The 23,515-nt window shown below is 40.5% G+C and overlaps 1 protein-coding gene across 1 annotated transcript in view; it reads right to left on the bottom strand.

Moving 5' to 3' along the window:
• Nucleotides 1-2,996: 2,996 nt before the first annotated feature.
• Nucleotides 2,997-23,515, bottom strand: part of tarbp1 (TAR (HIV-1) RNA binding protein 1) — a 159,331-nt gene continuing 138,812 nt past the window's right edge. Inside the window, exon 30 of the mRNA XM_078405386.1 lies at nucleotides 2,997-4,417. Within this exon, the coding sequence (XP_078261512.1) occupies nucleotides 4,252-4,417 (166 nt within the window). The 3' untranslated portion in view covers nucleotides 2,997-4,251. The remainder of the gene's footprint in view (nucleotides 4,418-23,515) is intronic.

The raw sequence follows: 23,515 nt of genomic DNA, 5'->3' as shown, positions 1-23,515 counted from the left end.
TGTTTGATCATATGAGAAGTAGGAGGAATGCAGCATAAGTTCCTTGACTCCTGCATTGCCATTCAATTAGATCAAGGCTTACCTGATCCTGTGCCAACTTCACTTTATTGCCTAATCTCAAAGACCCTTGGTTCTCCCATAACTCAAATAGGCTGTATATCCTAATAGAAACATAGAAAATTGGTGGAATAGGCCATTCAGCCCTTCGAGCCAGCACCGCCATTCAATATGATCATGGCTGATCATCCAAAATCAGTACCCCGTTACTGCTTTCTCTCTTGCTTTTATATAAGATATATATTAATCTTGCTTATATTGAATGATTCAGCCTTCAGAACTCTCTGGGGTAGAGAATTCCAAATATTAATAACCCTTGGAGAGGTTACTCCTCCTCATCTTAGTTTCAGTCAGAAGACCCCTTAGTCTAAAACTCTGTCTCATAGATAGATGTAGATTCTTCACAAGGAGATATAAACATTCTTTGCATCTATTTGGTCAGAACCTTATGTTTTAATAATATTTCAATTATATTCTTCAATTAAAATATAGCTTTGAACAAAGGAGCTCAATTATAATGCCTAAATCAACCTTGAGGTTTTGGTCATTATAAATATGTGGGATCTTTACACAACCATACTTTTGGGGAGATGCTGCTTTAAAATGTTTCATCGGATGATCCTACAACTAAAAAATATGAGATATACTGGTTTAAAAATTTGGATAAAAGGGTACCCCAAGTTGTAAGTTAAACAAAAAAGGATTTTGTTTGCTACAATTCAAATGTGGAATTCATGGGATAAAATTTAGAATAAAAACAGATAAGCAGGAGCAAGGGTACACCATTTGACTCCTTGAGGCTGCTCTGCCACTCAGAATAATCATGACTTTGTTTCAATATAATTTTCCCACTGTCTGCCCATACACCCACTGATGTATTTTCCATCTACGTATCTGCTACCTTCTTGAATACATTCAGCACCCCATCCTCTCTGTCCTGACAGTCTTGCCACATGTCCTACTATTGTGACCCCTGATTCTCGATCCCACAGCCAGGGAAGACATTCTCCCTACACCCAGCCTGTCAAGTCCGGTCAGAATTCTGTGTAAAAATACTGATAAATACCACTCCACTTAGATTATCCGATGAATGATTTAACACATTTTCTAAAAGATAAATCATTCCTTTCCTTCATTCCTTGTTCCAATCTCCAAAGAGAGCCAACTTTGCTGAACCACAAACACGTTTCAGCTTATTCAATCAAGAGTCAAATCTGGGCTGTTTTTACATGTTATCCACATGTACATGGAGAAATGTACTTTCTGAGGGCTTGATAGCCAATATGCTAATCAATTCTTTAATTACTTTGAGGAAAATAAAACTTTGCTTTCATATTTTAAATGCTACCCTGAGATTCTGTGCCCAAAATATTAACTATCTGGAATAATTGTACTATACTTGTGAAAATTTAAGATCTCCATGAAGATCCTCATCTTCAAAACTTCACTCAAAGTGAAGGCAATATTTTCATTTCACTCTATCTTCACACCTGCTCAATCCAGAGAAACCAAGGACCGTTATAATGCTGCAGTTAAGATTTACTTGCCCAGCAGTGAACTGTAGTCTAGCAGGTTTTCTAACCTGTGGTTACCCACTGTGTCAGCAAGAACTTTTATGCACTTGGTCAGGTCCAAATAAATGCTCTGTGTTCAAATGTCTTCCAGACACCATTACATGTTGGATGTGCTATCTTTATAGCCAGTTGTTTTAGGTGGAAGTGAAAGAATCTACCGTTAATGGAAGATCAGAGTTTGCCAGGTGACTGATAACTATTTCTCTCTCAAATAATGCTGCCCAGTATAAATTTACTGACTTATCGTACTGGTTCTTGGGGGATCCTGATTTGCATCCTTACAAAGTGTGGCATAATTGCAGTGATTGATAGCTTGAGAGTGGTTCCGTGCTGCTGTATGACTGGGTGGGAATTGGTCGCAACAGTTTATCTGAGACGTTGACAGTATTCTTGTGGATAAGAGATTAAATTGTACAGTTAGGCATTTTGTATGTATTTCTATCATTGGTTTCTAATTGTAATATGGTTTATTAAAGTGACCTCATTGTAATTCCATTAATATACGCTGGTTTCAACTCTGTCCCTGAAAGTGAAGCTGCTTTGTATTATTCAACCTCATCTCATGAAATGACAATTTGTGAAGCCAGGTAATCATAAAGGACTGTCGGCAACATCCCCTGGTCCTGACTAAAATCATCACCTATCCATGTTCTCCAGGGATGCTGCCTGACCCATCAAGATGCTCCAGCACTCTTTGTCTTTGTTTATCTCTTGGTTTCAATTTTATTGAAGTCACGGTTTGAAGACAAAATTCAAGTAATTGTCTGAGCAAATAATTGCTTCTGAGCGCCACAGTGCTCAGGGCCAGTGTTGAGCCACCAGGTGTGCTAGCTGTGAAGAACCAAATGGCCACGTTCACTTTTTAAATCTATTTCTAAAATAACTATATTTCAAAGGAATCCATTGGAAGTGAAGTGGCGAGAAATATTTCAGAGCCCAATGTGGCTGCAGGGTGCAGCATCTGCAAAATATCTTGCAGTTATCTTTCTAGATGACTCTGATAGTACATTGCAAATGAACACAGCAATACTGGTACTCTTTTCAATAGCACTGAGGGAGTAAATTCTTCAGATGAACTAAAGGAATTCACTGCCAATTTCTCAAGGGCTTTTAGGTGTAAATGCTCCTATTGCTAACAATGCACTCATCTTGTGAAACAAATATTCAAAAAGTCCATTTTAAAGCTATTTAGTCACGGAGATGAACAGTACAGAAGCCAGCCCAATGGACCACTATTGCAAATACAATTCTAGAAACCCTTTTGGTTCTGTAGTGGAATTTAACTAGGAATATCGTTATTAATCTGACTGAACAATGGTGCTCTTTACTGGTCTTTATTAGAAAAAAAGTTAAAAATTCATTCTGGAGAACTACAGATTTGTCTCAACATTTTTATATGAACAGTTACCAATTTGTTACAAACACATGCACTGATTTTATTTATAAAAAGGATGCTGATGTTGAAACGAGCTGTTGAAGATACTGGGATTGGAGTAAAAAACAAACTGCTGCATGAACTCACCAGGTCAGGCAGCATTTGAGGATGAAATAAACATGTTTCGGGTGGAAACCCCATCTAAAGTGCAAGTGTAGTGGGGAGAAAGCAAGTATAAACAGTTGAGCAGGAGAATTGGGTCCGCATAATCTTCCCAGTAGGTTTCCTCTCCCGATGCCCCCCTGTTCCCATTTGCCCACCATCTCTCTTATTTGGTTCCACTCTTCCTTTATTGGAATCCATAATCTGCATCCATATTCTCCACATCACCTCCGACCCTCCCCTCTCCCACCTGAATCTATCTGCCAATCAACCCCTGCTTACATGAATCCTTCCATTGCTTGCCAGCTCTGAAGCCGCCTCATCTCATCTCCCCTCTTCTCTTTCAATCCTGATGCAGGGTCTCAACTCAAAACGTGGACTGTCCATTTCCCTCCACTAATGCTGCCTGGCCCACTCTGTCCCTCCAGTAGCTTGTTTTTTGATCCTGAAGGTGAAGCCGTTTCCAAAGAAGAAAATGTGACTCAAATATTGGAGAGATTTTTGTTTATAACTTATTGTGACTCAACACTTCAGTAAAAGCATTTTGTCTAGTAGGGGACGTCAAATCAAGAAGTCATAAGCTTAAGTTACAGCCAGGTCACTGAGGAATGACATCAGGGAGCACTTCCTTACACAATATGCAGAGGGAACCTGGAATACTCTCCTCCAAGATGCAGCTCACATTAGAAATCAACTGAAAATTCAAAGGTGAAATTGATGGATTTTATTTTTATAGGATGGTGTAAGTGAGAGTAAACGGAGAAGAGATAGAGATCAGATCAGGGGCTTCGCTTCCCAATCTTTTATACAAAAGGAAATGTTGTATGTGTTAACAAAAGAAAAAATATACTTATATTTATCCATAAATGTCAAAAAGATGTAAGATATCCAACTATGTCCAAAGTGGACAAAAGCATAATGACATCATTGTCTCCTGCCAATCTTCAGTGACATTCCATTTTCGCCACATCATCCAGGGAATTGCAGACTTCCTCTGCAGCAGCACAGTTATTGATTTATATGTGGCAAAACGTGTATTAACAGGAGATGATTTCTTAATTTTCACATCTGCGCAATCCCAATTCATGGTCTCACACTCTGCTTCATCATCTGCTGTCGTGTGTATTCCCACACAAGCAAAGCTCCACTCACATGGACATTGAGTGATCGGATGATCCCACACTGTGGGATTTCCACGCACACATCCAAGTGCTGGATCAAATTGGCTGGAATTCCCTCCCGTTCATTCCTAGAAAAATCAAATCAAATGCAACATTGAGAAAATAAATCTTAATCGACATTTCAGAATTGTAATAACAATACAAGAGGCTACATTACTTCAAGAGTAGATGAGGATATCCACTTCTAAACCATAACAATTTAAAATGTCTGATAGACAATTAAAATACCAATAATTTTATGCATTTTAAAGCAAGAAATACTTCAATTTTATTCCAGACACACAAAATTAAAATATTGTAATGTTATCTTATTTTGGCACAGATGTTCCTGATACCACCAAACAAATATCTCCTATCACATTTAACACATATACTTATCAGCATAGTGTAAATAAGATCAAGGTCTAAAAATAAAAGCGATCCTGTCCACTTCACATTGATCCTTGACTCTAGTTATATAGCCTGAAAAAAAAACTTAACAACTAAAAAAACAAGTTAAAAAAATTTGCTAACATTCAGGTCAGTAAAAAGAGATGCATGCAAACAATCCAATAAATACAGCTCCTTAAAGAAATGTGACAATGTTTAATTGAGTTTTATAATTTTTTTTTAGCATTTTCTGTGGTGAGAACAGTCTTTCCTGGTGCCTGCTGCTGCCAGGCATCAATTTAGTAACATCCTTGGGCAGCAGCAGCTTGGTCATCAGGCTGACTGAACAGCCAATCACCAAAATAATCTTCATTCACAGCAAACCAGGAAGGAAAGAGCACAATTTTCCATTAACATTTTCCAGCAGTTTGCACACTAAAGAGTGATTGGAGTACATATGCAATTAACGTAAAAGTAGATAAAAGTAGAATTGCAATCATTAAAACTGTATTTTAAAATCTCATCTAGAAATCTCTAAGTGAGGAATATGCAATAAACACACAAGATTTTGTTTTAGGCGCCATTATAAATTTCCCTCCACTTAAATTCCACAATACATAAACCTGCAGAATAACTACATTGTATAGGTATAGCAGCATGGTAGTAAAAGTATTGCACTACAAATAGACGCGTGGCCAATGATTTGAAAGCAGCAGAGAACTTCAATTAATTTAAAACAAAATCCTGAATGATAATCTAGTGTAAGAAACAGTGACCATAAAATCACTGCCAACCAATACCCTTTAAGGGAAGTGAATCTGCTCCTCACCCAGTCCACTTTACATGGCGGTCCATAAATAATTGACTCTTAAATGCCTTCTGAAATGCCCCAGCAAGCCAGTAAGTTCAAGGCCAATTCGCAATGGGCCCTGCCACATTCCATGAATCAATGCTATTCATTCTTACATACAAGGTAAAATAAGACTAATCTGCAGAATGACACACCATTCAGGATCACCACACCATATTAAGTTTCTATCACTAGATTTATATTGTTGTTTTAATAATGCAGATATCCGAAAGTGCTTCATAGGAGTGTTACGTAACAAAACAGAGTCACAAATGGTGCCGAAAGGTTTAATCAAACAGGGGTTTTTAAGAATAGAGGGGTTTAAGGGGTGAATTGATGAGTGAATTGATGACCCCCTACTTGTAATCGAGCCACAGCCAAGTCACAGTTGCAAATGTTGGAGCAATTAACTCCAAGAATGAGAAGAGGCCAGAAGTGAAGGATCATATATATCATGGAGGCATTGGGAGATAGCAAGGGCTTGGCTATAGATGAATTTGAAGGATTTTTGGGGATAATACTGTTCACCATCCCTTTGCCACTAACCAGAATATCGCCGGCAATTTTGTGATAAAATGGACGATGGTCATAAGAGGAAGTGACTGAGAACCTTATAAACTGTGATGGACCTGTAAATGATTGTTGTTTGTATATTGAAAGCTTTTAGATGAAGCACGTAGATTCATTTTCTGCTAACTCAGTTTTATTTATTGCCTGCCTAATTCACTTGTTATTTTTTCCATTTTACATGATGTAATGATCATATGAACACTGTGAACACTGATTATGTTTCCAGTTTTCCACGTAGCAACACTGTTTATCGAGAGTCTGCTGAATGATAACAGAGTTAGCAAATATTGCTGAGGACAGTTAAGTGTTGAGAGAGATAGATTTATAAAAAAGCGTGCTTTCCCACAAACATTTATAATACTTAATTAATATTTGCATTAAACTTCTGCATCTGTTAAAGCAATAAAAACAGAAACGTGAAAGAGAGCAAAGCACCTATACAATACTTTCAACAGGATGTTACAATACGCTTTACAGCCAGGAAAGCAGTTTTTAACTAGTCACTATGGGGCAGCACAAAGGCGCAGCAGTAGAGTTGCTGCCTTACAGTGCCGGAGACCCGGGTAGGATCCTGACTAGTGCTTTCTGTAGAGTTTGCATGTTCTCCCTGTGACCGTGCGGGTTTTCTCAGGGTGCTCCGGTTTCCTCCCAAAGGCGTGAAGATTTGTAGGTTAATTAGTTTCTGTAAATTGTCCCTGGAGTGTCACACTGGAACTTGTGTATGGGTGATTGCTGGTTGGCACAGGCACGGTGGGCTGAAGAGTCTGTTGCCACATTGTATCTCTAAACTAAGCTAAATTAAACTATTGTAATACAAAGAACATGGTTCCAAGTTACGCATAGCAAGCTCGCACAACAATGTTTCTGTGGTATTGTTTGAGGATATATTTTGGTCAGAATACTGCACAACTCCTAATCTTCAAAATTATGTCATCTAACCTGTTATATCTATTTCAGATAGTAGATAGTTCCTTAGTTTAAAGTGTGTGATGAAACATGCTGGTAAACCTCAGAGGAACAGGCAGCAAAGGGAAGGTTGACGTGGCAGGAATGGTTAGTCAAGGGAGTAACTTGGGGTTAACAATTCCAATGGATGACCTTGCGTTTATGACCTTCCTCTCCCAATGACCACACTGGCCTCCAACCCTGCATCCTATATCTCAACACTAAGCCAATGCACTGCTGCTCGCCCCTACTCACCTAACACCAGCCCTCACAGGCAGCCTCTGCAGACTGCCCTGCTAATTCACTCTGCACCCACCCATACAGTGATGGGGTCATTGGAGGGCAAGGGTCGGTGCCAGATACCTGGACCAGCGAGGCACAGCCCCAGCAGATACCATTACATTTTGAGATGGGTGGGTGGAAGAAGAAACGGTTACACACTGAGTGTTCAGAGACCAGGACACAGAATACCACGTGACAAAACAACATTTTACAGGGTTTTACTGATATCAGATGTTAACACAGCAAAATCAAGAAGTAAACAATATTCAGTGTGCTGAAATTGGATGATAATATTATACTCTTGTCTCCAGTGGTACATTAAATCGTTATTTTGCCACAGCCTTGATACACACTGGTAGCCTAAAGTAGCAGTCCAATAACGTGCATCATATGTTATAAAACCCATTGTAGTTACTGGGTTTAAACCCACATTGGCCCTTGCAGTGCAAGTGATTCAGTCCCATTCCCCCTCTTGTTCTCGGTCACCCTGCAAATTGTATTCTCTCAATTGCCTATCTAATTTTCTTTTGAAAACATTGAATGACTTTTCTTCCGCCTTCCTTTAAGGCAATTAGTTCACAATCATCTCCACTATGTGTAAAACAAGTTACTCTTCACATCCCTGTGCATCATTTACCCTTCACTTCACAATTTAAGTTACTAGTGTTACCAAAAGATCTAATAACAAGAATAGCCTCCCTCTATCTAAAACAGACATGATTATACTGTATGACCCTGAATCCGTCTACACACTATCCCTCTCTCTGGTTCTACATTTCACTCCCAACCTTCCTTTCTAATCAGATTGCACCATTTGCACTCTTTTGACCTCCACTTATCACCTCCATCCAAGGTTACTATCTCCCCCATGTGATTCATTTGCCAATCAACTCTTCCTTACCTGAATCCACCTGAAGAAGGGTCCTGACCCGAAATATCACCCATCCTTTTTCTCCAGAGATGCTGGCTGACCCGCTGAGTTACTCCAGCACTATCCACCGTATCACTTGCCGGCTATTATCCTACCCTTTCCCCTAGCTTCTTTCTACGAGCTATCTCCCTTCTGCGCCGTCAATTTGCAGAAGGGTCCCAACCCGAAACATCGTTTGACCATTTCCCTCCACAGATGATGCATGACCTACTGAGTATCTCCAGCAGTTTAATTTGTGCTCAAGATTCCAGCATCTACAATCTCTTGTGTGTCTGTGATTTTGTGCATCTACTGTGCATTCAGAAAGTATTCAGACCTCTTCACTTTTTCCACATTTTGTTACGTTACAGCCTTATTTTAAAATGGATTAAAAAAAAAAAATTAAATCATCAATCTACACACAATACCCCAGAATGAAGAAGCGAAAACAGGTGTTTAGACTTTTTGCATAGTTATTAAAAATAAATAACTGAAATTTCACATTTACATAAGTATTCAGACCCTTTGCTATGACACTCAAAATTGAGCTTATGTTCATCCTGTTTCCATTGATTATCCTCGAGATGTTTCTACAACTTGATTGGAGTCCACCAGTGGTAAATTAAATTGATTGGACATGGTTTGGAAAGGCACACACCTGTCTATATAAGGTCCCACAGTTGACAGTGCATGTCAGAGCAAAAACCAAGCCATGAAGACGAAGAAATTGTCCGTAGACCTCCAAGACAGGATTGTGTCGAGACACAGATCTGGGGAAGGGTATAAAACAATTTCTGCAGCATTGTAGGTCATTCTTAAATGGAAGAATTTTGGAACCACCAGGACTCTTCATTGAGCTAGTCGCCCGGCCAAACAGAGCAATCGGGGGAGAAGGGCCTTGGTCAGGGAGGTGACCAAGAACCCGATGGTCACTCTGACTGAGCTCCAGAGTTCCTTTGCGAAGATGGGAGACCCTTCCAGAAGGACAACTATATCTGCAGCACTCCACCAATCAGGCCTTTATGGTAGAGTGGCCAGACGGAAGCCACTCCTCAGAAAAAGGCACATGACAGCCCGCTTGGAGTTCGCCAAAAGGCACCTAAACGGCTCTCAGACTATGAGAAACCAGATTCTCTGGTCTGATGAATCCAAGATTGAACTCTTTGGCCTGAATACCAAGCGGCACCGCTCATCACCTGGCAAATACCATACCTACGGTGAAGCATGGTGGTAGCAGAATCATGCTGTGGGGATGTTTTTCAGCAGTAGGAAATGGGAGACTAGTCAGGATCGAGGGAAAAATGAACGGAGCAAAGTACAGAGAGATCCTTGATGAAAACCTGCTTCAGAGCGTTCTGAACCTCAGACTGGGGTGGAAGTTCACCTTCCAACAGGACAACGACCCAAAGCACACAGCCAAGACAACGCAGGAGTGGCTTTGTGACAAGTCTGTGAATGTCCTTGAGTGGCCCAGCCAGAGCCCGGACTTGAACCCGAACGAACATCCTGGAAGGACCTGAAAATAGCTGTGCATCGACGCTCCCCATCCAACCTGACAGAGCTTGAGAGGATCTGCAGAGAAGAATGGGAGAAATTACCCAAATACAGGTGTGCCGAGCTTGTAGCGTCATACCCAAGAAGACTTGAGGCTGTAATCGCTGCCAAAGGTGCCTAAACAAAGTACTGAGTAAAGGGTCTAAATACTTATGTAAATGTGATATTTCAGTTATTTCTTTTTAATTACTTTGCAAATATTTCTAAACAACTGTTTTCACTTTTTTATTATGGGGTATTGTGTGTAGATTGATGATTGAAAAAATGAATTTAATCCATTTTAAAATAAGGTTATAACGTAACAAAATGTGGAAAACGTGAAGGGGTCTGAATACTTTCTGAATGCACTGTATACCAAGCCTACTCTCTACGTTGTTTCCAAGGAGAACCAACAGTTTCTCCAATTAAACCTTTGGTGGAAAGTTCTCATCCCTGGCATAATTCCGTAAATATCCACAGACATTTTCTAGGAATTTGACATCTTTCTAGCATTGGACACAATAGTGCAATTGTGATTTAATATGTTGCTGACGTCTGAGCAATTAGCACCATTCTGTTGGGCACTATTCCTGAGAACCACATGAACAATTGATTATTTTCTGCTAATAAGCGCTGGTCAAAGTCATTGCAACAGATCAGTCGTGTTTTGTGGAAGGAATCGATCCATTCCATTCACTTGCAAGCATCCTTTGTGACTGTTTATAGAGCTTTCTTGTTTCTGTGGTATTTGGAGTGCTGTGTTAAATTCTACGAATGTAATTTTAAACCTAATAGATCTTGGAATTCTTCAAAAGAACATATTTTGGCAATAAAGTTTCTGAGCATTCTTGGAAGACTTTGTAACCAGCAAGCATGTGACCACAGACACCTATTAAGCAATTAAAATAAAACAAAAACATGCTAGAAATCTAATGGAAGAAACAGAAAATTATGTAAAACCCTCAGATGTTTTGGCAGCTTCTGTGGAAAGAAAATGGAGTTATCATTTCAGGACAAAGACCCTTTCTCAGAACTGGGGAGGAGATCAAACTAAATGGTTTTACTTGCAGAGAGCAGGGGAGATAATGGAAATGATATGAATGCTGCCTGACCAACTCAGTGTTTCCACATTTTCTGCTAATGTTTATAAGAAGCTACCACTTCAAATACCAGTTTTAAAGGAAAACAAGATAAAGTATATGGGCAATTTATACTTCCCATGAAAAGCAATGAGATAATCTATTTGAGCGATAATGGTTGAGGGATAACATTAGGAGAATGAAAGAACACCCTTGTGCTTTAAGTGTCATGTGATCTCTTCCTTTCACCCAAGAGGTCAGGTGGAGAAAGATAAAATCTGCAACCCCTAAACCATCATTATAGGTAACATATTCAAACCTCAGCTTCCGACAACATTCAAGCTCATAGGTGAGACCGCTAACACTGATTACGAGGCTTTTTGTGTTATCATACATTGCCTGTATAACACTTAAGTCCTGAATCTAAATCTACAGTTGGAGATATTGAGCTAAGGTATTAAGTAAAGGGCCTGTCCCACTTTAGGCGATTTTAAGGAGACTGCTGACGACTGTCAAAGTCGTAGCAGATCGCCAAACTTTTCTTTTACCCGACGACAATGACCACGACAATGCCGAGTCAGGTCGAGATTACAATATCTATGGAAACATCGCGAAATTCCCACGCTGTCAATGCTTCTCCGGCGTCCTAATTTTCGCTAAAATCACTGACAAGTCGGTAAGTACTTGAGAGTTTTGAACTATAACATCTTGTATGGGTTACTTAAAAACCAAACATCACTGTAACAAGGCATAAACTGGATTTACTTCCAGTTTACTAATAGCTGTATTAAAAAAAATAATTTAAAAAGTGGTTAAGTGGATTTTTCCAAAAAGTGTGTGGGCATTCTTTGAAAATGTACGGGAGATGCATATCTGGTTTCTGGGTTGCATATCTGGGTTGGGAGCCCATTTTAAATATAATCGCTGATGGCCATAAACATCGCAAAATTCCCACGCTTATCTGACTGTCAAACTGTCGCCTCCAATCTACCTGTCAAATGTCCTGACGGTAAATAAATTGGTTAAACACAAGCATTTTATGGTATTTTGAAATGACTTTACTTATTTTAATATAATGTGCTTCTAAATGCATCTAAGAGAACCTAGCAAACCTGGGGACAGCAGGCGACAGCGCCCGCAATAAGCAACAAGCCCGCTGTCGCCGAGAAATTTTTCAGCGGCGCGCTGAGATCCACTACGATTCTTGGAAGACTCCTCACGATCATGCCCGCGACATCCGGCGAACTGTTTGTGACAGCCTAGTCGCCGGCAGTCGCCTTAAAATCGCCTAAAGTGGGACAGGCCCTTAAACTGCTGTGAAAGACATAAGATTGTCTTCAGGGAGTGATGAGAGATTTCTAATGCAAGGAGAATGTTCAAGGGAGAAAATTAAAATTGTGCACGACAAAATGAGTTATTGACCTTTGGACCCATAATTGCCACGTTGCTTCAGCATTACTGAATAACATAATCAACATTATTAGAAAACTTAACCTGAAGTAAATTTTTCAGTAAAATATTGCACGTCTATTATGTCGATTATATGATTAGCGTGAGCACAATAAAAAGTCACTTTCCAATAATTAGTTATTTAAAATTGTAGAAGAGTGGTTCCCAAAGAACTTCAGTGAGATACATAACATGACAAATACAATGAATAATATATGTACCAGAGCCCAATAGATCTCCTTTCCTTCCAAGGACAAATCCAACACAACAGCAATACATCATGTAATACAAAAGCACCTCTAATCTTGTCAATAGCAATTTTAACAACTTCCATTTTTGTCACAAGATATTCGGGTGAGCTTTCATGCAATGAAAGTATAAGAAGCCAGCTTCAGTAATGTCAACAATTGCTATAATATCCCCACCTGATTCACTAAAATATTTTATGATAAGAAATAGCCCTCAACAGTCTATGCTGAATGTGACCTCAAATTTACCAACTCATAAGTGGCTTCTGAAACAGAAACCATTTTGAGTGAGGAAAATTAGTGAAGGGTAATAATTGCAGGTCTAACTGCAATGTAAACATGTAGGAACAAATACCAAATTTATAAAGTCATCAGTCTTGACTTGAAGCATTCAAGTCACAGCTGGATTTTGCCTTTCAGATTCGCCATGCTTGAACTACTTTTACAGTTTTGTTTCAGTTCACTTTGCTCTTTTTAGTTAAAGAAAAAACATTAATTACAATAAAACGCTTGGTGGTCCGTGACTGCCATTTCTCATCTCACGAAGCAAAAGATTCAAAGGGATATTGATCATAAATTGCAGATGATATGGAAATGGCAAATGCAGAATATTGCTTTAAGCCAAATGGAGAGAAGGACAGAGACAAAATAGAAAAATAAAAATTAGACTTTAGGATGGAAATTAGGAAGATTGAGACACCAAATGGAGATGGAGTATCAGAGGCAACACCATGATATTATGAAAGAAAGATTTGCTATGAGAATGGGGATGTCCAGATATCATACACAAAAAGCTGGCATTCAGCAGTTCAGGCAGCATCTCTGGAGAAAAGGAATAGGTGACGTTTCGGTTCGAGACCCTTCTTCAGAGCAAGAGTCTCGACCCGAAACGTCACCTATTCCTTTTCTCCAGAGATGCTGCCTGAACCGCTGAGTTACTCCAGCTTTTTGTGTTTATCTTTGGTTTAAATCAGCATCTGCAGTTCCTTCCCACACATTATTTCCAGAGGACAGTCTGGACAGAAGAGTACTTCGGAGGCTGACTTTATCATCTGATTTTTGGTTTTCTCTGTAAACCTGGCATGCTTTGAATCGTCTAGTAAAGGGCAAACTATAATTACATCTGAGATTTCACAGCTTGATCCAAGTTTCGTAGAAAACGGTAAAAAAAACAGTTGAGGCCCCAGCACTGATCTCTGTGGCAAATTGCTCTTGATGCTCAACAACCAATCTTCCATCCACGCCAACATGTTGCCTCCTACACCTTGAGCTAATACATCTTATCAAATGTAATCCGTCACTCTAAATATAGCATATTCACTGGTCTCCCCTTCATCCACGTACTTCATTAAAGAAATGCCAATAAATTGTTCAAACATGATTTTCCTTTTGCAAAAATATTCGATATGCTTTCCCAAACTACTGATGAATTCTTGGAACTGTCAGCCCCCCTTGCTTTATTTGGTGTGGTAACACAAAATCGTGCATTAAATAATAATAAACTAAATCTTCTGTCTTTTGCCAGGCTGGTGGCCAGACGACAAATCTTGATCAGATGGAAAGATTGTAACCCTCCAACATTTGCACAGTGGATTAAGGATATGTTGTATTTTATTAAATTGGAGAAGATTAGGTACACTGTTAGGGAGTCAGCTGACAAGATTACATTGATATGGCAACCTTTCCTTAGCTGTATTGATGCTTTAGGCTCTGATAATTTTATGGTTGAGTAGTCTTTGATATGTGTGCATGTAATTAAGAGTGGAATTGAAGTATTAGAATGGTCCCTGATATGTCTTAACATTCCCATTTTTCTGCTTCCCTCCTGTCTGTTTTTATGCATGTTAGCGCCCTAGATAATATGATGTACTGCTTAAAAACCTCTAACAATTGATTTTTTTGGGGTATTTATTTATTTTTGTTTTTAACTATGATTATTTTACATCATTTGTATGTTTATGTTTATGTTTATTTATTTACTTATTTTCCTTGTATAATTTAAGTTGTATACCCTCTGAATGGTATTGTGGGTGGGGGGATATCTATCAGTTCAAATGTGTTCATGCATTGAATTGTCAAAGCTGTATTAACAAAAAATCAGGAATAAACATTATTTTAAAAAAAATTGTTCAAACATGATTTTCCTTTTGCAAAACCCTGTTGACTTTCCTTGATTACCGTGCATTTTTTAATGAGTATTCTGATGTATTCTTCTTAATAATAGCTTCGAACATTTATCTCAGTCAGACAGGATTGAAACTTAAAAAAACTTTTTGTCTCTTTCTTCCCTTTTGAAAAAAAGGAGTTACATTAGCTATTTTCCTATCTAATGGAAACTTCCCCAAATCTCAGGCATGTATGGCAATTAAAATTATTGCAGCAACCTCGTCACTGGTCAATTTTTAAGATTTCAGGACAAGTCTACACATCTAACAATTTGCTCTTTTGCACTTCCTGGTTTAATAACCCTGACCAAAGCACTGCACAGCTGAAGCATGACTTCCACTCCTCTGAAATACACATCCAATGAGAGAAACAGCAACATACCGTTATTCTTTCTGCAAACTGCGACACAGAGAGAGAGCACAGATCTTCAGTGGTTTTCTTGAACTGTTATTTTAAGCCAAATGTGAATTGTTCCCTGTGATTACAGGTGGATATTTCACTGCACAGCTGAATCTACAGGGATCGCGAGGCAAGGCCAAATGGAGAACTACATTGATGCTCCTGTCACCAGTCAAAATTCACCCCAGGCAAGTGAATGAAGTTCATTGCTTGCTTCCTGTTCTTTTCTGTTTGAAGTTCAGGTCCCAGAAGATTCCTTTACAAGCAATAAGGTCGCATAATGCACACTTGTCATGGTAGATTTATGGCCAGGTGTCTGAGTCACTGATATTGGGTGAGGTTATGGTCCCATAAAACATGATCATTTGCGGCCCATTATCATGCACTTCAGAAAGTAGGGATGTTGTTTTAAATACAAGTAACCAGCACTGCATGCATGGTTGAGAAGGACCTACCGTGCGGATCAATAAATCCGATAATCAGCCACCAGTACTGAGCCAACAACCACCAAGATGGATCCAGGGAACACCAGTGATTCAAAGAGTTCATTAAGGAACTTAACACAAGAGAACTTCGACACTTCCTGAATGCAAAATTCCCACGGTAGCGCAGCGGTAGAGTTGCTGCTTTACAGCGAATGCAGCGCCGGAGACTCAGGTTCGATCCTGACTACGGGTGCTGCACTGTAAGGAGTTTGTTCGTTCTCCCCGTGACCTGCGTGGGTTTTCTCCGAGATCTTCGGTTTCCTCCCACACTCCAAAGGCGTACAGGTATGTAGGTTAATTGGCTGGGTAAAATGTAAAAATTGTCCCTAGTGGGTGTAGGATAGTGTTAATGTACGGGGATCGCTGGGCGGCACGGACTTGGTGGGCCGAAAAGGCCTGTTTCCGGCTGTATATATATGATATGATATGATATGATATGATAAAGTTTACATGAGACTTTCATAAAGAAAACTCTGATAATGTATGGAAAGACCACTAAGAACTCATATTAACTGTGGCAGAACCAATATTAAGCAAAGTTTGCAAAAAACATCTCAAACACTTGGCCATGACAGACTATCAGAGTAAAGACACAGGACAGAGAACAGATGCTGCATTCTAACAAAAGATTCAAACACATCATATTCTCTCTAGGTAGTCTAGAACCCAATGGTATGAACAGTAATTTTTCTAATTTCAGGTAACCCTTACTCCTGTGTTCCCCTTCCAATCCACCTGCTCCTCCCATTTTTCTCCTTTCCCCATAACACCCTCCTCCAGCACCCACATCACCAGTCTTCAGCCCCTCTCCCTCGTTTCCATCCACCTTTCTCCCTCGTTTCCATCCACCTTGACTAATCTTCTGGAATGTTTTGAGGATGTGACAAGTAAAATGGATGAAGGAGAGCCAGTGGATGTAGTGTATCTGGACTTTCCGAAAGCCTTGGATAAGATTCCACATAGGAGATTAGTGGTCAAAATTAGAGCACATGGTATTGGGGGTTGGGTATTGACATGGATAGAGAATTAGTTGGCACACAGGAAGCAAAGAGTAGGAATAAACGGGTCCTTTTCTGGATGGCAGGCAGTGGTGAGTGGAGTGCCGCAAGGCTCGGTGCTGGGGCCGCAACTATTTACGATATATATTAATGATTTAGATGATGGAATTAAAAGTAACGCTAGCAAATTTGCAGATGATACAAAGCTGGGTGGCAGTGTGAACTGCGAAGAGGATGGTAGGAGGTTGCAGGATGACTTGGACAGGTTGAGTGAGTGGGCAAATGCATGGCAGATGCAGTATAATGTTGATAAATGTGAGGTTATCCACTTTGGTGGCAAGAGCAAGGAGGCAGATGCTTATCTCAATGGTTTCAGATTAGGAAAAAGGGAAGTGCAACGAGACCTGGGTGTCCTTGTTCACCAGTCACTGAAAGTAAACATGCAGGTACAGCAGGCAGTGAAGAAAGCTAATGGCATGTTGGCCTTCATAACGAGAGGGTTTGAGTATAGGAGTAAAGAGGTCCTGCAGTTGTACAGGGCCCTGGTGAGACCACATCTGGAGTATTGTGGGCAGTTTTGGTCTCCTAATTTGAGGAAGGACATCCTTTCTATTGAGGGAGTGCAGCGTAGGTTCACGAGGTTAATCCCTAGGATGGTGAGACTGTCATATGAGGAAAGATTGGAAAGACTGGGCTTGTATTCACTGGAATTTAGAAGGATGAGAGGGGATCTTATAGAAACATATAAAATTATAAAAGGACTGGCCAAGCTAGATGCAGGAAAATGTTCCCAATGTTGGGGGAGTCCAGAACCAGGAGCCACAGTCTAAGAATAAAGGGGAGGTCATTTAAAACTGAGATAAGAAAAAGCTTTTTTACCCAGAGAGTTGTGAATTTGTGGAATTCTCTGCTGCAGAAGGCAGTAGAGGTCAATTCACTGGATGAATTTAGAAGAGATTTAAATGGAGTTCTAGGGGCTAGCGGAATCAAGGGATATGGGGAGAAGGCAGGCACATGTTACTGATTATGGATGATCAGCCATGATCACAATGAATGGTGATGCTGGCTTGAAAGTCCAAATGGCCTCCTCCTGCACATATTTTCTATGTTTCTATATAAATGTTATATCCTTTATCCTGTATCTATACCCTGGATCGTAATCCAGTATAGTTTTTTCGCTGACTGGATACCACGCAACAAAAAGCATTTCACTGTACCTCGGTACACGTGACAATAATAAACTAAACAATGTCAACTCCTATGTCAAATAATCTTAGATTCAGCTCTAACTCAAACTATTTTAGTTCACTCAGGACATTATCTTTTTCCACATTAATAAATATTTTTTAAACATGAACTATCACCATTTTGATGAAACAAGATGGCCTGCTTCAGCAGATAATTGTTCAGATCTGGACGACTCAGCTGCAACATTCATCTGTTGCACGGTTGCAGGGTCTGTGACATTTGCCATCTGCTCCAGTCGCATATGATTCATGTTATCAAATTAAAGCATTAACAATCTTCACAGGCTGCTCAACACCTATATGACTGAAGTGCAAACTCCAGCAGCGTTCAAACTGAACCCTACTTCCCAATTGTTAATCAACATAGTGTGTGGTTTAGTTTTTCAAGAATTTTACTAACCGTTTCGAAAGGAATGTGCTTTTTTCATGCAATAACTGGATTTAATACTCATGGCCTGTTTTCCTTATTAATGCTTCTTTGAAAATGCATGTCCCACTGTCATCAACCCTACCTCTGTCATGTCAAAAGAAGAAGTAGATCGGCGAAAACAATTATGTAGTGGTAGTGGGAAATTTCTCTCTCAATGTCTCCACCTCTTTTTCCTCCTTTTAAAAATGTCAACTTCTAACTGTTTGAAACCATTCGATGTTTGAATTACATTTTAAAAAATTGTTTACTATATATCAATTTTAATTTGCATTAGTTCAGCATTTAAAACTGTTTGCTGCATTTTACCTGGCATGCAATGGTTACATGGTGGGTTCCTATCTTGAGATGCATTGCTTTCAATAAGCTTGATATTCAAAGACCAGTCATCTAAAACCCACCCCTTTGAACAAGCTTTTGGCTATTTGTTCTAATTCCTCCTAATGTGACCAAGTGTAAAATGTTGCTGTTGCATTAGAGGGGAGGGACGTGTCAGAAATAGTCCAAGTGAATTTGGGGGTAGGGTTGAATTAATGGTAAAGTTGACGAAATTCAATGAGTTCTGCTCCGATGCAGAAGATGGAGTCATGGATGTAATGGTGAAAGAACTGGGCGATGGTGGCAATGTACATTTGGAACAAAGACTGGTCATCGTAACCAACAAAAAGACAGGCATAACTGTGGGTTGTGTGGAATCCTGTGTTCTGTTCTTATATCTGCACTGTACTGATTTCTATGGTTGACCTCAATTTACCCACCCTGTTACTGGCAAAGGACAAGTAAAATCTCCATGATTGATTACCCATCAAAATCTGAAAGCTGCATTTTTAATGTGCTCTACTGAATAGTCAGAAATAAGTCACTGCTGGTTTTTCTCTGTATGTCTATCCCCAAGGATATTATCAGAACCTGGTTTTAAGCCAGATGACCACAGAAACAAATTATGTACATAATGACTTTATCCATGCAGTTACCATATTGTCCTAAAGTCACATCTGGTAACAAAGGTCAATATACCATTTGACTGCTGTACTGCTTTCATTGACTTGTGTATAAGAGCTCCAAGGTTCCTTCGAACATGAAGACCATTACCCAATTTTGCACTATTCCAATTTTGGCTTTGTGCAGCAATATGCATGACCTTACACTTTCTTCCTCTTTATTTTTTTATCTGCCAGTACTCCTCTAATCACAGCACACCAATCTGAGAAAGGTCCACTTATTTCCACTTGTCGTGCTATCCATCCGACAACCAAGTCTTAATCCATCTTAATAAGTGCTGAAGGAACTCAAGGGGTCAGGCGGCATTGTGGAGGGAAATGGGCAGACGACATTTCAGGTCTGAATCCTTCTTCAGACTGATGATCCTTAGTCCGAAGAAAGGTCCTGACCTGTAAGATCATCTGTCCATTTCCCTCCATCATGCTGCCTGACCCGCTGTTCTCTCTCCTTCCTTCTTTAGCCAGTGGGTTACATTTGCGACCCTCAAATCTACAGGAACAATTCTTAAATCTGTTTATTTTGAAGAAGATAACCCGAACAACCACCATCTCTAAAGCCATTTCTTTCAAAGCTCTGGGTTATGGGTCGTGGGCCCTGGTGATTTCTCAGCTTTCACACCAACCAATTCCTATGGTAGTTTTATTTTACTAATAATAATTTCCTTCATTTCGTCATTCTTACTTGACCATTGATTGATTTGTATTTCTGGTCGGTTTTTGCCTTGTGACACCCCCTCTTCCCTCGTGTGTCGCTCCGATCCCCGTACTCGGCAGAGAGGTGAAGAGAAGTGAAGAGACCCGAAACGTTGCCCATTCCTTCTCTCCTGAGATGCTGCCTGACCTGCTGAGTTACTCCAGCATTTTGTGAATAAATACCACTGACAAACAGTGCTTGGCTACTGGAAAACATCAGCACCCTGGACAGAGCTCTTCATTGAGCCGAGGCAACAGCTGTGTTCAATTAGCTGTTCTTGGATTAGTCCAGCTTTAGCCTCCTCCTTAAAAACCATGGCAATGCCAGCCAGAGGAGGAAGGGAAAAGGAAGGTGTGAGAGAGGAAAGAGGGGAGAAAGAGGAAGCAGGAGAAAGGAAGGAAGAGAGTGAAGAAGAAAGGAGAGAGAGGAAGGGAGAGAAAGTGGGGCACATCACCACGAGTTGTTTTCCCCATTTGCAGGTTTGGAGGAAGACTGAGCCGCCAGGACAAACCCAAGCCCACCAGCATTTCTTCCATTGAGCCCAAGGCTGAGCTGCCATGACAAGTCCTAGACAGCCAGTGCCTCCCTTGAGGCTAAGACTGGGTGGTTGGCACAAGCCTGAGACTGCCAGTGCCTCCTCACCTGCGCACAGACAATGAGGGACTGTGCCTGCACACAGAAGCAAAAACTGAGTTGCCAGGACAAGCCTGAGGCCGACCATGTCTCTTCAAGGCAAAAGCTGAGTTACCAGGATGAGCCCGAGACTACCATACCCTCCTCTTCAAGGTAACGTCTGAGCCGCTGGGACAAGCCTGAGACTGCCAGCACTTTCCTTACAAGGCCAAGGCTGAGCCGCAGAGACAAGCCTGAGATCGCTGCAATCTCCTTTTAGATCAGGACTGAGCCACTGGAACAAGCACAAGACAGTCATTGTCTCTTTCAAGGCCAGAATTGAGCTTCCAGGACAACCCTAGACAGCCAGCGTCTCCATTGAATCCAAGACTGAGCATCTGGGGTAACCCCGAGATTGTCAATGCTTCTTCAAGGCAAAGATTGAGTCACCAGATCAAGCTCTAGACAGTCAGGTCCTCCTTCGAGGCCAAAACTGAGCCACCGTGTCAAGCCCGAGACCACCAGCGCCTCCTCCTCAAGGTCAAGACTGAGGTGCCGGGACAAGCCCATGACATCCATTGCATCCCCTTGAGGCCAAGACTGAGCCTCTGGGACGAGTGTCGGGGACAAGCCCAAGACTGCCCATGCCTCCCCTTCACAGTCAAGACTGAACTGCCGGGTTAAGACTGAGCCTCTGGGAGGCCGTTCCTGAGATCGCCAGCGTCCTCTCACATGCACACTGATGATGAGGGACTGCGCCCCCATGCAGACCCGGACCTTCTTGTCGCTATTGTCCGTCACCTACCATATCACCTGCGTTCACCCTACTGTGAGTGTCATTGTCGTCATTGTTGACCCAGTGTTATCTATGAATCACAGTCTCACAGTCTTTCACAAAAACAGACACAAAGTATCAATTTCTCTGCCATTTCCTTTGTCTCCATTATAGGGGCTCTGCATTTGCCCTCACTTATCTTATTCCTGCCAGTTTACCCGTGTTGTATTTTCCCTGTATCAATTTCATGGTCTTCCTTTGCTGAGTTCTAGATAACGCTCCAAATCCTATTGCCAATCTGTCAACATTATTAGTATCTTCCCTTGACAGCATACCATCTTTTAGTTTTCCTGTCAGCTGTGGTTGAGCTATTTTTCCCATTATATTATTTGTGGCTGAAAAGTACACTTTTTTTCCTTGTCATAGTAATAGAGTCATACAGCTGGAAACAGACCCTTCGGTCCAACATGCCCATGCCAACCAACATGCCCCATCCAAACAATGGTCCATTGTTGGCTGTGGACGTGATAATGAAGGGTGAAACTTCACTGTTCTTATCCCTTCGTTATTACCTCTTCCACAGCCAACAATTGACCATTTTTGGCACCACTTTTCCTGAGTCATAGGTGCAATAGGTCTGATTTGTTCTGTACCTTTTCATACCTCTAGTATCCCTCTCACCTGACTCTTGGTGTGAAGAAGGGTCTCGATCCGAAACATCACCTATTATTTTACTCCAGAGATGTTGCCTGACCTTCTGAGTTACTCCAGCATTTTGTGTCTATCTCACATGCCTGCCTTTGGCCCATGTCTCTCTAAACCTACCCTATCCATGTACCTGTCTAAATATTTCTTAAATGTTGCAATAGTACTTGCCTCAACTACCTCCTCCGGCAGTTTGTTCCATATGCCCACACCCTTTATGTAAAAAAAGTTCCCCTTCAGGATCCCATGAAACATTTCTCCCCTCACCTTAAATCTATGCCGCCAAAAAAGTCTTATTTTTAATGCGAGGCACTGTCACCTTTATACTTTTTTAATATAATGTCCCAACCAACCACATTCAACCTTCTCTCATACCTCCACGGTCTCCTTTGTTTATCTTTTAATTCATTTGTTTTGGCAATGAATTGCAATTTGGCCCTATTTTTACGCTGCTTAACTGAAATTATTGGGCAAATTAAATTTAAACACAAATAAAATCTGGATACACTTACTCTAAAATCATACAGCTGTGTTACCATAAAAACTTAAAAATACATATTGTGGTAGTCAGTTTTCTCGATTAGACTTGCTAGTGACTATAATTCTGACACATACATCATGGGCAAATAATAATAAAAATTGTCTTCTATATCACAACTATTAACTGGTTTGAGTTGAGCAGTTGAAACACCTCCTCTAGGATGATCCAATACCAGGTTTATGGCAAGCTAGCTGTGGTGGACCAGGAAACAACATTAAAAGGTATGATGGCAGGTGAAAATAAGGTCGAGAGGCACACAGTTCTCCAGAGCCGATTCTCCTGTTGATCTGTTGAAATTCAACCATGGATGTTGGAGAATTTAAATTCAACTATTCGAGTAAATAAGGATGTTTTTTTAAAAACTATGTGTAATGGTGACAATGAAACTATCATAAAAACAGTCCTCAGTCCGAAATGCTGCCTGACCTGCTGAGTTACTCCAGCATTTTGTGAATAAAAACACTCGTTGGTCAGTCTCTTGGAGGAGGAGGAAATCCTGGGAAGTTTGACCAGTTAGTCAAACTTCCATTTGTTAGTCCCATTTGCCAGCATTTGGTCCATATCCCACTAACCCTTTCCTATCCATGTACCTGTTCAAGTGTCTTTAAAATGCGGTTATGCTTTAAAACTACCTCCTCTGGCAGCTCATTGCATACACCCACCACCTCTGATTGAAAGGCCCTTCACCTTCCTATTAAATCTTTCACCTTAAACATAAAGGTGGTCTGGTTCTTGATTCCCCTACCCTGGGTGAAAGACTGTAAATTCACCTATTCCCTCATGATCTTATACACCTCGATAAGATCACTCCTTAGCCTCCTGCACTAATCTCTCTTTATAACTCAGGGCCTCGAGTCCTGGCAACATTTCCGTATATCTTT

Source organism: Rhinoraja longicauda, chromosome 9, assembly GCF_053455715.1.
Source record: "Rhinoraja longicauda isolate Sanriku21f chromosome 9, sRhiLon1.1, whole genome shotgun sequence".
NCBI lineage: Eukaryota > Metazoa > Chordata > Chondrichthyes > Rajiformes > Arhynchobatidae > Rhinoraja > Rhinoraja longicauda.
The sequence above is the reverse complement of the archived record's forward strand: the minus strand, read 5'-3'. Positions and strand labels throughout refer to the sequence as shown.